This window comes from Ananas comosus, linkage group 21 (genome assembly GCF_001540865.1).
Source record: "Ananas comosus cultivar F153 linkage group 21, ASM154086v1, whole genome shotgun sequence".
Taxonomy (NCBI): Eukaryota; Viridiplantae; Streptophyta; class Magnoliopsida; order Poales; family Bromeliaceae; genus Ananas; species Ananas comosus.
Window position 1 is genome coordinate 567,510 of NC_033641.1, and position 15,409 is coordinate 582,918.

At 37.6% G+C, this 15,409-nt stretch overlaps 2 protein-coding genes across 2 annotated transcripts; both read left to right on the top strand.

Annotated features, from left to right (window-relative positions):
• On the top strand, positions 89-3,442 carry LOC109726390 (transport inhibitor response 1-like protein Os04g0395600). The gene is given in 4 exon segments (XM_020255948.1): positions 89-842; positions 845-999; positions 1,567-2,062; positions 2,394-3,442. Coding segments are annotated over 4 exon segments (1,737 nt in total). The 5' UTR covers positions 89-536; the 3' UTR covers positions 3,174-3,442.
• On the top strand, positions 8,504-12,350 carry LOC109726159 (lipopolysaccharide-induced tumor necrosis factor-alpha factor-like). Its single transcript, XM_020255609.1, has 3 exons — positions 8,504-8,869; positions 10,355-10,481; positions 12,112-12,350. Exons 1-3 carry the CDS (start codon positions 8,577-8,579, stop codon positions 12,193-12,195), a joined length of 504 nt encoding a protein of 167 aa, XP_020111198.1. The 5' UTR covers positions 8,504-8,576; the 3' UTR covers positions 12,196-12,350.

The following is a 15,409-nucleotide window of genomic DNA, read 5'->3' on the forward strand; positions in this document are numbered from 1 at the left end:
AACGGTCCGTGTTTCTTCGATAGAACCGCCCAAACGAAACGGACCGTTGGATCTCCGAACCGGGGTTAAAAATGGTCCTAACCCTGGTTTAGTAGAAGCGTTGAAGAGAGAGAGAGGGGAGGATAGAGAGAGAGAGAGAGAGAGAGAGAGAAAGGTGCTCCATTTCCTCTTCCTCTTCCTCTTCCTCTTCGATCTCTCGATTTGTCTACTTTAATCGCTATTTTTTTTGTTGTAATGTAATTTTTGTTGTTGTTGTTGTTGTTGTTGTGGTTGTGATGTAGTTGATCTTTTCTTTTTTCCCGATTTTTTCCGGATTTTTCCGATGTGATTTGGGGGTTTCGCCCCCCAAAATGTGTTCTTCTACTCGTTAGATCTCGTTTTCGATGGATTTGAGTGCGATTTCGAGTAGATCTGGAGCGGGTGAGGTGGATCTGCGGTAGTGTTTTGGGGGGCGGGGGGATCTGGGCTAGATCGGAGCCCCTAATCCTAACCCTAACCCTAACCCTAACCCTAGCCCTAGATTTTTGGATCTGAGCATGATGACCTACTTCCCGGAGGAGGTGGTGGAGCACATCTTCGGGTTCCTCACGGCGCACTGCGACCGCAACGCGGCGTCGCTGGTGTGCAGGGCGTGGTACCACGTGGAGCGGATGAGCCGCCGCCGCGTCTTCGTCGGGAACTGCTACGCCGTGCGCCCCGAGCGCGTCGCCGCGCGGTTCCCCGCCGTGCGGTCGCTCACCGTCAAGGGGAAGCCCCACTTCGCCGATTTCAACCTCGTCCCCCCCGACTGGGGCGGCCTCGCTGCGCCCTGGATCGAGGCCNCCGCGGCGGCTGCGGCGGCGGCGCCCCCCTCGAGGAGCTCCGGATGAAGCGGATGGTGGTCTCCGACGAGTGCCTCGAGACCCTCGCCCGGTCGTTCCCGAATTTTAGAGCCCTCGTGCTCATCAGCTGCGAGGGGTTCAGCACCCACGGCCTCGCCGCCGTCGCCACCCATTGCAGGTGAAATGCATGCCCCTCTCTTAGATCCTATTTATTGGTTCTTGTTCTAAAACTTGCCTTGCCAGTTTAGGAATGCTCATGTGCCAAAGTTGAGTGCGGATCGCTTGATTCCATTTTTAGCATCTGCTAACTGTTCAGGATCTGTTCTTATCTGCTATGATTTGCCCATTTGTTCTGTTCATGTATGTGTTGATGCAACTCAAAAGTTAACATTTTGCGCCAAGGAATTAGGGATTCTTCGTTGCTCTATCTGCATCCAACTTGATTTTTTTTTTTTCTTCAAATTACGAAGATTCTTATACGAAGTACAAACTTCAAATTGGAGCATTTTCTTTTCATCGAAAGAATCTCTTTTTAGCTTCTATCTGGGACTAAAAGCTCGAGATTTATTGTTTTCCAAGACACTTGGCTTCTGCTTCTTGACTAGAAGAGCCAGGCTAAAAAAGAACTTACTTCAATATCTTCAATTAGTGTGTGTGTGTGTGTGTGTGTGTGTGTGTATTTACTTTTAACTTGATTTCGTTTGCTGAGAAACCTTTTCTTCTCTCTCTGTTTCCTTCTTTGAAGGCATCTGAGGGAGATAGACTTACAGGAAAATGAGATAGAGGACCGTGGGCCGCAGTGGCTGAGCTGCTTTCCCGAGTCATGCACTTCTCTCGTGTCCCTAAACTTTGCCTGCCTAAAAGGGGAGATTAATGTTGCCGCACTAGAGAGGCTTGTTTCCCGTTGTCCTAACCTTCGCAGCTTGCGGCTTAATCGGGCAGTCTCCGTGGAAGCACTTTCGCGAATCCTTATGAAAGCTCCTCAGTTGGTGGATTTGGGGACTGGTTCATTCTGGGTTGATCATCGGTCGGAAGCTTTTCATAGGTTGATTAGTGCTATCGAAAGATGCAAATCTCTGAGGAGTTTATCTGGTTTCTGGGATGCTTCTCCTCTGTGCCTCCCTGCAATTTATCCTATCTGCTCAAATTTGACCGGTCTTAATCTCAGCTATGCTCCAGCGATTCAGGGTTCCGATCTTATCAAACTTATTCGCCATTGTTGGAAGCTTCAACGCCTTTGGGTAAGATCTTCATCTCATTTCACGTGATTTATTTCTATTTGCATATTTGGCATTGTTTCCGTTTTTTTATTGTTTCTGTTTTTCTGCAAGTTCTATATAGTTAATGGCATCTAGATATGGGCTTATTATCAAATAAAACACAAAAATATGGCATAGACCAACAATTCGACCATAGCGTAAAATTGAAGAAAATTGTTCATAAATGCCATAACCTGTAGAGCTCGAGGAAGGAAAAAAAGATCGAAAAAAAAAAACAATGACTAGAGAGAATTATCTTCTGCTAAATGAGAACAAAATGATAGTTATAACTGTTCGAACTTTATGGTTTCAGGTACTAGATTGCATTGGCGATAAGGGATTAGCGATTGTAGCCTCCACCTGCAAGGAATTACAAGAATTGAGGGTATTCCCATCAGATATATATGGTGCGGGAAGTGCTACTGTGACCGAAGAAGGGCTTGTAGCTGTGTCTTTCGGCTGCCCTAAGCTCCATTCCTTGCTTTACTTTTGCCACCAGATGACTAATGCCGCGCTCATAACCGTCGCAAATAACTGCCCTAATTTCACCCGCTTCAGGTTATGCATTCTCGAACCGAAAAAAGCCGATCCTCTAACAAATCAGCCATTAGATGAAGGTTTCGGGGCGATCGTACGGTCATCCAAGGGTCTGAGGCGGCTTTCTCTATCTGGGCTTTTAACCGATCAAGTTTTCATGTATATCGGGATGTATGCGAAAAAGCTCGAGATGCTTTCTATAGCATTTGCTGGGGACAGTGATAAAGGAATGCTATACGTTCTTAACGGGTGCAAGAACCTAAGGAAACTTGAAATAAGGGACTGCCCGTTTGGAGATGGTGCATTGTTAGAAAATGTTGCAAAGTATGAAACAATGCGATCCCTTTGGATGTCGTCCTGCGACGTAACTCTAGGGGGTTGCAGGGCGCTCGCAGCAAAAATGCCGATGCTCAATGTGGAGGTGATAAATGAAAGGGACGAAAGCGAAGAGTCGGAGGAAAGCCCCAGCGATTTCCACAAGGTGGAGAAGATGTATGTTTATCGGACTATCGCCGGACCGAGGGACGACGCCCCCGATTTTGTGTGGATACTATAGAGCTCTTCTCCCGCGATAGGTGCGGCTATGCTTGAAATCTACAAGGTAAAAAAATTTAATTTGAGCTTTGCAATGCTTTATTTATTCATCGATGGTAGCGGCACTATCTTAATTAGGTTTGTTTGTAGATTGGAATTAGGGAGAATCGAATCATAGACCCAAATTTGTAGCCTTTTCTCTTGATGTAATTCTTCCAGAGATTTGTGTTTGCAGTGCTAGTTTGAGTAATATTGTTAATATAGCTTTTTAATGGCTTATATTGCTTTAAATCTTTCATATTTTGAAGTAAAAAACACTCTTAATCTTCTGGGACCAAAATTTGAACAATCAAATGGAAAAATCTAGAAGCACTTTTCCCTTCTGTGTTGACTCTTACATCTAAGAAACTTTTGCTTCTTATTTGCCATTACATTAGCAATTGCTTTGCATACATTGCAGCCTTATTGTGAGAATATTCCTTTTATGCTGGCCCTTTACCTGACTTGCTGTGTAGCACTCATTACTTGTGCAAGAAAAAGAGAGTGAAGGTGTTGCAGTGGTAAACTCTTAGGTAAAATTTCAAAGAGCCCCCCCATGTTATGGCGCATTTGTCGTAATTCTATTATCCTGTGATTCAAAGTGCGTCACTTTGTACGTATGGGTTTTCCCTGTGTTTTGGTTCCTCAAAAAAGTATGGAAAATAATTGTAGATGAAAAACACTCTTTTCCACTGGTTTTGTTTTTCGGATAGAAAACTCAGAAAACTTAAAATAGAGAAAAATTGCTTTTCCTAGGAACCAATTTGATGAAAAATAGTTTATTTTTTGGGGAACCAAACAACACCCCTCAGTCTCTATAATCATGAGGTAAAATGGGCTGCTAATTACATGATAGTAAAAGTGCTATTTTTTAGTATTTGGTAGCTTGCAAAATATAACATTTTGCTATATATTTTTATCCAAGATTGTTGCAAAGAGCCAAAACAAAAGCAGCATAGGAAATAAACTGCAGTGCTTGGGAACCTTTTAGATGTGCTGTAAGAAGAGAGGGGGTTTTCTGAAATTCTGCCTAAAAAATCTATCAGATGGGAATCTCTCTTTCCTTTTTGTACAGTCCAAAGCTATAGATATCTGTGACCTCTATTGAAGCATCATCTGAGATCATCATTTCCACCATTATCCTCTTTTGTGTTTGGTCACACCTCAACTTATCACCCTTTATTTTTTTCTCTCTTTTTTTTTCCCCTTCTTTTTAACTCTTTGCTACCTGTGTGATTCTCAGTGGGTGAACCAGCTTTTCCTATCTTGTCTTCATATGCTTTTTGACCTTTCTACTGTGGAGGTTGCTGATACTGTTGAGATAAGCACCTGGCCTAAATTTCTTTTAATTTAACCCACTACTCCCGAACTTTTACTCTTTTAAGTTTATTTTTAGGGCAAACTGCAAATACCATCCTTATGGTTTCGCATTTTTTTACTTTAGTATTTTGTATTTTAAAGTGTATTAATTTAGTATCCTATGATCTTATCAGATAATGATGCCGACTTTTAACAATTATTTTATTTTATTTTATTTTATTTTAGTCCTTACCTCAGAGCGATAATTGTTTACAAAGTTTGCTGCATCTAGTTTATTGAGTTCGGCTGGGATACTAGCGATAGCACCAAGCGTTTGGTGCTATCGAGTTTTCTACCGTTGGATTTTACCCTTTGACTATTTTTACTCGTTAGATTATACTATTAAATCAATAACTTACTCAACCCTAGGGACCCACGTACATTTTTTTCATCCAATGGCCGAAAACCTAATAACACCAATTGCTTTGTGTTATTAATAGTATTTCAGCCTAGTTCCTAGTTTATTCGTATGGCCTTACACTATAAATACTTTGGTCCTTTATTTGTATGTATCATATTATTAAATTACTGATCTAATTATTAAATAGAGAAAATAATATTCCTCTAATGTCGAACCTAAAAGCATGGAAACAAGAGTGAACAAAAAGCGCGAAATGTTTTGTTCTGAAAAGACACTTCTCAGCTGGTTGAGTAGAGAAGTTACTTTAAAAGCTGAAGCTACACAGTTCGTAAACGAAGGAACGTTTTGGTAGCAATTCAATGTAAATGGCCATAGCAAAATGAAGGTACTCAACTCATTCCAATTATATCTTGGTTTGTTGGCAATATTCTATTTGATTTAGTATTTTATTCATTACAAGTTAAGAACAAAATATCTAGTTATATAAAAAGAAACTTAGCTCATTTAACCCTACTTGAAGCAAGCCTAAAACAGTAGGGAAGTGTGAACCTGTTTTTACAATTACGAAGATCCGTAGTTCGATATTCTAAGGGCATGTTTGGATGGTCGAAGTCGTGAGAGTAAGGAACTTATGAGTTCGAGCAGTGCTCGAACCTCGATATCAGGCGTTGGAGAGACAAAGTCGCGAGCTCTTATCGTACTTGAGTGTTGGATCGTTGGCGCTGATCATTAATCTCAAAAACTCGAGCTGTTAGAAATACGCAACCAATTCACTTAAAACATACAGATACAGTGCCCACGGATTTCGATGTGACTCAGTCCAATCAATTTCACACTACTTCGAATATGATTCGACCCAACCAGCCTCACGCCACTTCGAACATGACTCGGCTCGACATGACCTCCCGTCACATAGCAGGATGCTGGCCCATTTAAGCCAACATTGAGTAGCAGAGTTGTTGGCGAAGTTCAGCAGTTGAGATCGGTGCAACCAAACACGCCCTAAACTTCTAGTAACTTGGGCACATATTGTTGCCAATAAAACACCAAATTATAATTATTATATAGTCTACCAAAATGGGATATCTTAATGGGCCTCTTTAGGCCCTCTTAAGAAAAACCCTGGCTATGATTTGAACAACTATGGCCCAATTGTAATTCTACTTCATTGGTCATTACCCAAGTTTGCAAATTATTATTTTGTTTTTCTATAATTTTAGTTTTATTTTATCTTAAGAATCTATTATTGTTAAATAGGATAGGAAAAGGGCATGTTTTATAAACTACAGAATAGTAAAATACATGCAATCAACAAGAGTTACAAAATATTTTTGAAGTTTTGAAGGGCATATTAGATATTATTTCAAAAATTTATACACTTTTCAACTGCATGCAGTTAAATAAATAATTTATAGTTGCATCACATTTTATTATATCTAATCAAACAAGATATATATATAACTATATGTACTTTTAATTTAGAAAAAATTTCAAATACCACCCATGTATTTTCACACTTATTCACTTTAGTATCCTGTGGTTTTATTTTTTTTTTTTGTTATCCCCTCTACTAATTTTTTTCGTTAAATCAGTGACAAAGTTAAAACTAAAGAGTACTAAAGTAAATATTCGATAAACTATAGTTGGGTATCTGAAGTTTTTTGTATATGATTTAATGAAAAATAACGGAAGGGCCGACAAAAAGAGAAAAATGAAATCACAAATACTAAATTAATACACTTTAAATCACAGGATATTAAAGTGAGAAAATGCGAAACTATAAGGATGGTATTTGAAGTTTACCCTTTAATTTATGTGTATTTTATTTTTTTCATTTACATTTAACCATATGGATTATGAAAAAATGTGCTTTAGTTTGACCGAACATTCTCCAAAGTTCTAGAAGGTCTAGAAGTTATTCTTCTCCGTTTTCAACGAAACTTAGTCCTCATATACGGCCCATAAACCTACGCACTTTCCTTGCATTTTAAATTAGGGTTAATTACCTATAGGTCCCTACAAATATAATAAATTATAAATATTTTCTTATAAAGTTCAACTTTTATATATTGTCCCTACAAAAGTTCTAATATCTTCAAATTTGTCCCTGCCGTTAGAAACCGTTAGAAAAATTTAGTTAATCATAAATTAAATACTTAAGTCTGGTTAGTTTGTGAGAGAACTTTACATTTTTATCCCTCTTATATTATACTATTGTTGTTTTTGGAAGGACATATTTGTGATGACAAAATTGATATTTTGCTTATTTACTGTTAAAATATAAACAATTCTCTAACAGTCATAAAACAGAGGAATATATTTAAAAATATTAAAACTTTTGTAGAAATAATTTATAAAAATTGAACTTTGTAGAAATATTCTTGTAATTCACTATGTTTGTAGGAATTTGTACGTATTTAACCCTTTAAATTAAGATAAAATTGTGTAGAGACCCCTAGACAACTTTGTTATTCTTAGCAATGATTTAAAAATCGGATCACAATTCAACTGGTCCGATTAGGACCTAATTTGTAAAGCAGTTCGGTTCGACTATTTACACTGAATGAAAAATCGTTTTGAACCATTTGAATCGGCGACTCAACTATCGAATCAATGAGCCGATCAAACTTTAATCATGCTTATTGAGCTTTTTTGATCAAGTAATATTAAACTAATGGTTTAAAATCAACTTAGCTGATTTTATTTTCTTTAAGTGGGGATAGATTGGGCTCATAAAAAGTAAAAGATGAAAACTTATATCTATTTAATTTGGTCTAAAATCAGTATTTTGTAATTAAATATAATATTAAAATAATATATATATAATAAATTAAAAATAAGAATTAAATATTTATGACGTTTTGCTATGTTCAACCAATATTTTCGTGTTCTGTTCCACCCGAGTTTTAAAGCATAGATTTTTCAGTTGATTCTTTTGCAATTTTCAATTTTTTTAATTGTCAAATTTAAAAATTATATCGAATCGAATCGAATCGGTTTATATAATTTCAGTTCAGTTTAAAAAATTATATGGAATCGAATTAAATTGGTTTGGTTTGGACCGGTTCCGAGAATAAATTGATTTGGTTTGGTTCTGATTTTTTTTTCTTTTTTTTAAGAGCGATAAAGTTAATAAACTCTCTACTTCAATCATTTTTTAGAACAACACTTCTAAAAATGTGAAGTAATTAATTTTCGAACTTAGGGCCACTATAAATTTAAGATGGATTTGAATTTTTTCAAGCGGAAAAATTGGCATTTGCTTTAAACTTTTTCAAAAATCGAGCCAAATCGAGCCAAGTATACCCCTCCACGAAGCACCAATATTATATTAACTCTAAGCCGGGGAAACGAGCTCCAAATTAATGAGTGAGTTTATTAAACTTATTAGTTCTAATTACTTGTTAAGGAAAAAAAAAATAGAATATTTTTAACTTAGCTAAATAAAATTATTTGAATTAAAAAAAATCAAAAAGTAATTAAGGTTGAGGGACGTTCTACAAAGTATTCTATAGTTGAGGGGTCTCCATACATTTTGTAGCATCTCTCTTCTAATATACAGGTGTATTATATAAATACACATGTTCCCAGTGAGAAAGCGAACGATACTCCTCTCTCTCTCTCTCTCTCTCTCTCTCTCTCTCTCTTTGCGATACATATTCAACAATGGCGACGACGAAGGAGGGTGCGGAGAAGGGGGAGGAGCCGGCGCTGGGAATCCCCTATCCCTACTCCTCCGGCGCAGCTCCGGCGCAGGCGGGGGCGGCGGTGGCGGCGCCGGCGCCGGCGCCGGGGCACTACTACTACGTCGGGGAGAACCCGTACCAGGCGGGGATGATCCCCCCCAACGCGGTGGTGGGCGACCCCAAGGGGATCCCGCTGCGCCAGACGATGTTCGGCGACACCCCCGCCCCACTCCAGTGCCCCCTCTGCGGCGCCTCCGGCCTCTCCACCGTCAGGTACTCCGGATCCGCTAGGATTTTTTGTCCTTTTTTATTTGGTTTTAAGCCGAATCGAGTTGTGAAGTTGATCTTGAAGAATCGGTGATGAATTGGTTGGAATAGGTCGATGCATCGATTTTGAGCTCCGATGATCACTGGGATTCGGGTCGGTGGTAGATCGGTTAGGTATTTTGTTTGCTTTCGATTGAATCAAGTTGTTTTTGAAATGATCTGACGAGTTTGATCGTAGGAGCGGATGAAGAGTCGGTCGAATTGTTTTGAAATGGTTTCGATCGAAGTAGATTTTGATGAATCCGCTAGGGTTCGGTGTTACAGTATTAGTTTTCGACCGGATCGAGTTGTTTTCGAATGAGATTTTAAAATCGATTTTGTAGAATCCATGGAAATCGGTTGATCCGCCCTCTTCACAACTCCTCATGATCGTCGTTGTTGGTTTTGAGCTCCGATGATCGGCTAGGGTTTTGCTTTAGCTTTGATCGGATGCGATTGAAGTTGATCTCACAGAATCGGTAGATCCGGGTTTTCCGCAACCATTAATTTGTTATGTTCATCGTTGGTTTTGAGCTCCGACAATCGCTAGGGTTTTGATCGAATCGGTGGTCGATCAGTAAAGGGTTTGGTTTGCTTTTGATCGGATATAGTTGTTCGAGAGCGATCTTAGTATCGATTATACATCATTTCTACTCTGATTGTCCTTATAACTTCCCGTCCAGTTGGTTTGGATCATACTCGGATGTCGAAAGAAGCTATCAAATAATAACTTATTCGGTATTAAAAGAATTTCTTTTAGTGATTAAAAGTAAATAGTTTGATGTATCTTTCTTTTAGTGATTAAAAGTAAATAGTTTGATGTATCTTTGATTTGGTAGAATCGCATATTTCATATGATTTATTTTATTGAAGGTTGAATGTCAAATAATATACGCTTTTTGAGTAAATAAAAGAAATACGCCGAGCAAGATTTTCTTGCATCTAAACATTAAAACATGACTTTAATAAATTGTTACAAGTTTATCTCAAGTGATTTTATAATAAACAAAAGGAGGAATCATAGCAACTTTTTGGTGATTTTACCGCGCGAAAATCTTATCCTTTTGTCGTTTGTAACGAGCGCAATGTAATGCATTCTATTTTTCGCCAATCAGGTTTTTCCGTTCGCATGGTTGTCGAGGAAAGTGGAAAATGTTTTGTGAAAGGAATTACCGATGACGATGATAACATGTTTCTTTCATTCCTACTCTCTTTAACCTACTCTGTTTGATGCTTTTGTTTTATAACTAGTGAAATATGATCGAAACTAGACCAGTTGTTCCACCGATGATTCTCTGGAACTTATCCTCTCTCTCTCTCTCTCTCGATCTCTCAATGTTTGTTTATGAAGCAATTAGATGATAATAGATGATCTCTCGATGTTTGTTTATGAAGCAATTAGATGATAATAGATGTAGTATAGATGACATTGTGAGTTGAACTTGTGAGCAGGTCGAAGCCGAGTTTGGCGGCTGTGGTAGCATGCATGATGCCGTTTATGCTGGGAGTGTGCTTCCTCTGCCCCTCAATGGACTGCCTCTGGCACAAATACCATTACTGCCCTAGCTGCGGCGAAAAGGTATTAGTGTCTCATTTTCACATCGGAGTCCTGTGGTTTTTTTTTCGCACCGCTTGGGTGTCCCGAGATTGCGGTCGTAATTTCCGCAAGTGCCTTTCAGCTATAGCTCTGCTAGAATTAGGCGGTGTTTGGCCTAGCTATTCAAAAGTGATTCTGAGCCCAAAATCACTTTTGAGCTCAGTAGAGTGTTTGGGAATGACATTCTGAAAATCTAATTCTGAGAAAACTGATTTTGAAGGCTCCAGAATTAGAAGCATAAAAAAGCTGCTTCTCCAAAACTTATTCTGATTTTGAACTCAAACTTCTGATTTTTATTTTTATTTTAGATTCAAAGTATAAATTTAATATTAAACTTAAATTTTAAAATTCAAATTTTAAATTTCAAATTTCAAATTTCAAATTTTAAATTCAAAATTTTAAATTTTAATTTTACTTTTAAATTTGAAATTTCAAAATTCAAATTTTCATTTTCATTTTCAATTTTCAATTTTTCAATTTTTCAATTTTTCATTTTCTTCAATTTCATAATTTTAATTTCAAAATTAAAATTTTGAATTTTGAATTTTAATTTTAATTTTTAATTTTTTATTTGAAATTTGAAATTTGAAATTTTAAATTTGAAAATTTAAATTTAAATTTTTAAATTTGAAATTTTAAATTTAGATTTAAAAATTCAGATTTTAAATTTAAAATTTTGAAATTTCAAATTTATTTTTGTACAAATTTGAAACTTAAAAATTATACTTTTATTAAATTGAAATTTAAATTTTAAATTATTTTAAAAATAAAGTTTAGTAAAAATATTAATATATGCAAACATTAAAATTTTTTGGCCAAACATTTTTAGAAAATCACTTCAGAAAAATCACTTTTTTCTAAATTCAACCAAACACTCTAAGCTTTTCACTAAAATCAATTCTCCGAACCAAAATTACTTTTGCAAAAATCACTTCTCTAGAAGCTAGGCCAAACTGGCCCTTAGGTTTTGATTTCAAGAAGCAGGTTTAGCTGCATTTGATTTTAGATCTCGAAAATTAGAAAGCTGATTCTAAAACTCAGAATCAGAATTTAGAAACAAAATTGTCAAACGCTTTATTAAGTCAAAGATCACTTTTGGATTCAAAATCACTTTTGGAGTCCTGTGTTTTTTTTCTTTTCTTTTTTTTTTCTTTCTTTCTTTCTGTAGCACTTGGGTGCCCCGAGATTGCGATCCAAATTTCCCTGCAAGCGCCTTTCTGCAAGCTCTGTTAGAATCAGGTTCTTTTTGGGTTTTGGTCCATACTAGCAGGTTTGCATCATTCTCGGGCCTGGTTCTGATCAATAAACTCAACCGGAAACCCAAATTGAGAGCCGAGTTCCTACGGGCTTTCGATCGAGCTTTAAGGTGAAGGCAAGCCCTTATAGAAAACTAGAAAATGGCAATCTCAGGGAACCTAAACGATACAAATCTCACAGAAAAAACCAGAAAATGCAGTCTCAGGGAACCTAAATGATACAAAGTGTGTTACACCATTCTTTTTTCTGATACTCACCCCTCCTTCCCCTTTTTTTTAAAAAAAAAACAAAAAGAATCTTTGGAGCTTCTTCCTCTCCTGATTTTGCATTGACGTTACCGTTGCTAACTAAACAGGTTGGTGAGTTCAAGAAATTGGATCCGTGTCTCGTGGTCGATCCGACTCGCTGGAACGAGCCGAGCTTTGCGGTGCCTGCATAGTGCGTAAACTAAACCGTACTCTCTTCAGTTTCCTGTTTTGTTCGCTCGTACTTTGAATTCTCCTGTAATGGGGCTTGTATATTTTGGTTCTCAGCGTACACATGACCTGCAACGATATTGTTAACAGTGTATTTCATGTATATTTTTCGGAATCTTGTAGCCTGTGAAAAACACGTGCACGCACAGAGACGAAGCAAAATACGATGTTCCGTACACATTCTCAAATAAATTCACAAAAACAAAACAAGAATATTCTTAAGAAACGTTAAAGAAAAAAAAGGAATGCGACTATTTTAACTATCGTTGTCTCGTCTAAATAAGAGCTTATTTGTATCGAAAACACCTTCCAATTGATCGGCAAAGCGAAAATTTTTGGCCTTATTTGTGCTAAATAGTTAAGGAAAAGAAAAAATATTTTCGGCGTTACTAACACGTAATTTTCCAAAACTCGTGCCATGAGAATTGCTCTGAGACGTGAGGGCGGAGAGGTGAGCGGTTGTGAAAAAGATACGATTTAATTCATTAACTCTTACCAATTACAAGCTACTTTGCATAATATTATAATTATTATAATGTCCTGCAGCATATCTTATGAGTATAGAGCCTTTTGTATCAAAATCTTTTACCGCTTTGATCTACCCTTTTTAATTATTTCACCCGTGTAAATATAACTATTCACCCACTCAACCCTAGGGGCCCACTATCAATTCTAACAATAACCACTTCATCCCCAACCGCACATTTTTCATCTGAACGGCCAACAAAGTTATGAGTACAAAGACTCATACTCATATGGGGGGAGTAAAGTAGCCCAGCCAATATATAATATATATAAGATATATATATATTCTAATATATATAATAAGTATATATATATAGATTATATAACAGTGTGAATTGAGCTAGAAATTTTAGAAGTATTCATCCCTTGGTGCTTTAGGTTCTAGCCCTGGATCTTACCTTGAATTATATAAGTAGTCTTTTGATCAAAGGCTATTCCACCTACCAACCACACTACCCACCAATCATCGCCAATTTACATTCTCCTATCCAAGGATTAGAAAACTCTAAAAGGCCTTTATGATTGTTGTGTGTGCGTTTTAGAGTAGTTCTGAGCTCAACTACTATTAATATTCCCTCACAATAGAGTAAGTGCGGACAACTTACAAAAAAAAAAAAAAAAGGTTAAAAACAGTCATTGGCCCAAGAGGCTCTGAATCTGTGAGGAGCGTGGCTGGTCCTATAGCGTGGGGTTCATTGCGATCTGTCCCTAGGCTGCGAGTGATAGCGGAAGTGAGGTTTCTGCCGCGGTCCGATCCATCCGATCCGCCCGATCCGCATGGCCGGATCGCGTTGGTGCTCCTTCTCAATATTCAAACTACTTATCACGACAACACTACTACTGGAGGGGAAAAGAGACCTTGCCAAAAAACCCAAAAAGACAAAGAAGAACTCCAGAAGAGTTCTGATTCAGCGGTCTCTTCTGCTAATTCCTCGATCCGGCCCGGATCTCGCGACCTGCGCGACCGTGATCTAGATAACAGGCGACCATGTAAGATGTCCGAAATGATGTAACATGCCGCGCCGCACAATTCAATTTCTTCGAGCGGGCCTATCTGCAAGTAATGTATAGTCCGAAGATATGGAGAATGAAACCCACGGCACCAAGAATGGATATGTGTTATCAAACACTTGGCATAAAACGGCTGGTACATAGCACAGGCCACAGCTTAGTTGCTGACGCTTCAAATAAAAAAAAAAAAAAAAAAAAATTAATATATTACTGTACAAGGGCAATTTTGTCTTTAACTAATGCCTTTGCTCAAACATATATACATGATCACATTAACCTTTGTACTGTAAATGAGTAACGAGATGTATTGAGGAATCTTCAAACACTTGAGGTGCTTCTACACATTGGATCCGCATCGATCGGCGAATCAGAAGAGATCCAGTGAATTGTGCATGTCAACACCGACGATTACTATGCAGATCCTACGGTGAAAAGTCAAAGCACTGTGAAACTTCGTAAATCTAGCGTTGTATTAAAAATGAAAAATGTTATATATAATGATATAATATATATATATATATATATATTATATAATATATAATATATATATCTATATATGTGTGTGTGTGTGTGTGTGTGTGTGTGTGCGCGCGCGTGCGCGCGCGCGCGCATTAACCTACTTAAAATAGTATATAGGTGTCGAAATATAAAACTTAGGGTATTACATCGAACTATTGAAGATCATAAGTGTTAATCAACTATTTCAAAAACACATTCTAATATGAAGGACATATTCATCGTATTTGAGAACTCGACCACAGTGCATGCTCATTGGCTTCAACCCGACTCAACCTACCTGAACATTAACTCTATTGTCGAATCTCTTGCTGTTAGATTTATTGTTGATCGCAGCTCCATCCAACTTATTAAACTCCTCCAATTAATCAACTTATTATTCTTCTGATTCTATTGTTATGGGGCAGAAATTAAGTTAAACCTATTTTAACTAACATCAAAAAGCTAACAACTACAGCTTAGTAAATATGCAATATTATGGAGATGATGATGATGATGATGATGCATCTACAAGAAAACGTTAACTAATATTGTGAAGCTTTGACATGCACCACATGTCAAATCTAACTAAAGAATCAAACACACTCTCATAGTATTTTTTTGCCAGCCACTGCAAATATATAGCTTACATTATGTGCGTATCCTAGTAATTGATTCATGTCAAAAAGTGGAAAAGAGTTGAGACAATATTGAAATGCAGAAGAGGCTTTGGTCTATCATGAAGGAAAAGAGCCACTCAGAGTAGCCAAGGAGACTGCCTATGCAACCACACAACAATCTTTGGAGCAAAACATGCACGGATTTAAGCCCACGCGCGTTGCAGACGCTTAAGAATAGCGTAGGAGATCGTAGGCAAGTCATCCTTGGCTATCGGAGATAGGCTCTCGTCCTCATGCGAGGCCCCTCTTCTTATTTGGCTCTGCAATTTTCTCTGGTGATCGACCTCGTTGCGCATGTATTTATAGTAGAGTTAGAGGATGAGATCAACCAAAAGGTTCCCACAATTATTGACTTTGAATGGCAACTTGCCTCACCACAAATGTATATTGACCTACATTATATGCTCCTCATCTCCAAAGAGAATATATTCATTGGAGTGGCCAAGTGATAAGAACACAATGAAAG

What these genes read in the sequence shown, in the direction of transcription:
- LOC109726159 (XM_020255609.1), top strand. Translation starts at nt 8,577, where the DNA reads ATGGCGACGACGAAGGAGGGTGCGGAGAAGGGGGAGGAGCCGGCGCTG. An exon ending in TCCGGCCTCTCCACCGTCAG is followed by an intron (nt 8,870 to 10,354) that starts GTACTCCGGATC and finishes ACTTGTGAGCAG; the next exon opens with GTCGAAGCCGAGTTTGGCGG. An exon ending in GCCCTAGCTGCGGCGAAAAG is followed by an intron (nt 10,482 to 12,111) that starts GTATTAGTGTCT and finishes CTAACTAAACAG; the next exon opens with GTTGGTGAGTTCAAGAAATT.